Genomic DNA, 1,136 nt, shown 5'->3' with positions numbered 1-1,136 from the left:
TTTTTTTAAATTTTTATTTCAGCTCTTCATGGGGGAAGGTGGGATATGTTGAAGAAAGGTTTGCTTAGGATATAGGTGACTTCGCTATCTGTGTGTGCACTGGATCTGTCAGCTGCTCTGTCACAGATGAAGCACCGCTGGAGAGTTCCCCCATCCGTGGGCGGGACGGCACTGGACACGTGGCCCCCAGGCGGCCTGGCGCCAACTGCCACCCACCACGGAACTCCGCCGGGCCCCCCGGGCCGTGCTACAGCTCTTTCGGGACGACTGGGGTGGCTCTTAAAAGAGCCTTTGGGTTTCGGTGCTCAGGCGGAGCGGAGGCGGCTACTGGCTGCGAGTGTGTCTGAGGACGGCCTTGATGCCCGCGGTCACGGCGTTCCTGCCGAGGTGCCCGGGCATCATCAGGCGCACGGCCGTCTGGATCTCCCTGGTGGTGATGGTGGCGTGCTCGGTGTAGCGGGCCAGCCGGCCGGCCTCCTCGCCGATGCGCTCCAGCATGTCGTGAACGAACGAATCCATCACGCTCACGGCCTCCTGCGACAGGCGGAGGCGGCCGGGGAACTGCCTCACGATCCTGGCGAAGTAGGTGGCGAAGCTGCCGCCGCGTCGGCTGGAGCGGCGGCCGCGACGCCTTGGCTGCTTCTGCTTCTGCTCCTGCTCCTGCTTGTGCTTCTGCTTCTGCTTGTGCTTCTGGGGCATCGTCGATTCAGCCTCTTCAGGCCCGGTGGCGCCGGGGCGGGCCTCGGTGGACAGCTCAGAGGAAGGCTCGGCCATGGCGGACACAGCCGTTACGGGCTCTGGGAACCGGAGATGGAGCTGTGGGCCGTTGGGGACCCATTTTTATGCACTGCGCTGGCCTATGTCACAGGCCATCTCGCCATCTGACTGGCTGGAATGGCACGCCGTGAGCCTATCAGAGAGCCTCACTGCCCTCAAGGTGATTGGACAGTCCCCTGGGCCTGGGCATCGCACCCACCCTCACTGCCGGCTTCTGCAGTCCTAGGAGCTTCCTGTTGCAGGATTCAGGGACGCCCCACACAGCAAAAGGTCATCTGACCTCATCAGCTGATCCATGCGACACCACGAGCATTTGGAAGGCATCACCGAAATCTCCAAAAGTGTAGCGATTTCAGCTT

General features: G+C 62.1%; 1 protein-coding gene across 1 annotated transcript; it reads right to left on the bottom strand.

The window, feature by feature from the left end:
* Positions 1-324: 324 nt before the first annotated feature.
* LOC123628275 (late histone H2B.L4-like) lies at positions 325-774 on the bottom strand. Its single transcript, XM_045537892.1, has one exon. It carries the CDS (start codon positions 772-774, stop codon positions 325-327), a length of 450 nt encoding a protein of 149 aa, XP_045393848.1.
* Between the last annotated feature and the right edge of the window lie 362 nt (positions 775-1,136).

The sequence above is a fragment of the Lemur catta genome, chromosome X (assembly GCF_020740605.2).
Source record: "Lemur catta isolate mLemCat1 chromosome X, mLemCat1.pri, whole genome shotgun sequence".
Taxonomy (NCBI): Eukaryota; Metazoa; Chordata; class Mammalia; order Primates; family Lemuridae; genus Lemur; species Lemur catta.
Note: the sequence above shows the minus strand (reverse complement) of the source record. Positions and strands in the feature narration are given on the sequence as shown.

Excerpts from the sequence above, each read along its gene's own strand:
- LOC123628275 (XM_045537892.1), bottom strand. The coding sequence starts at position 774 with ATGGCCGAGCCTTCCTCTGAGCTGTCCACCGAGGCCCGCCCCGGCGCC.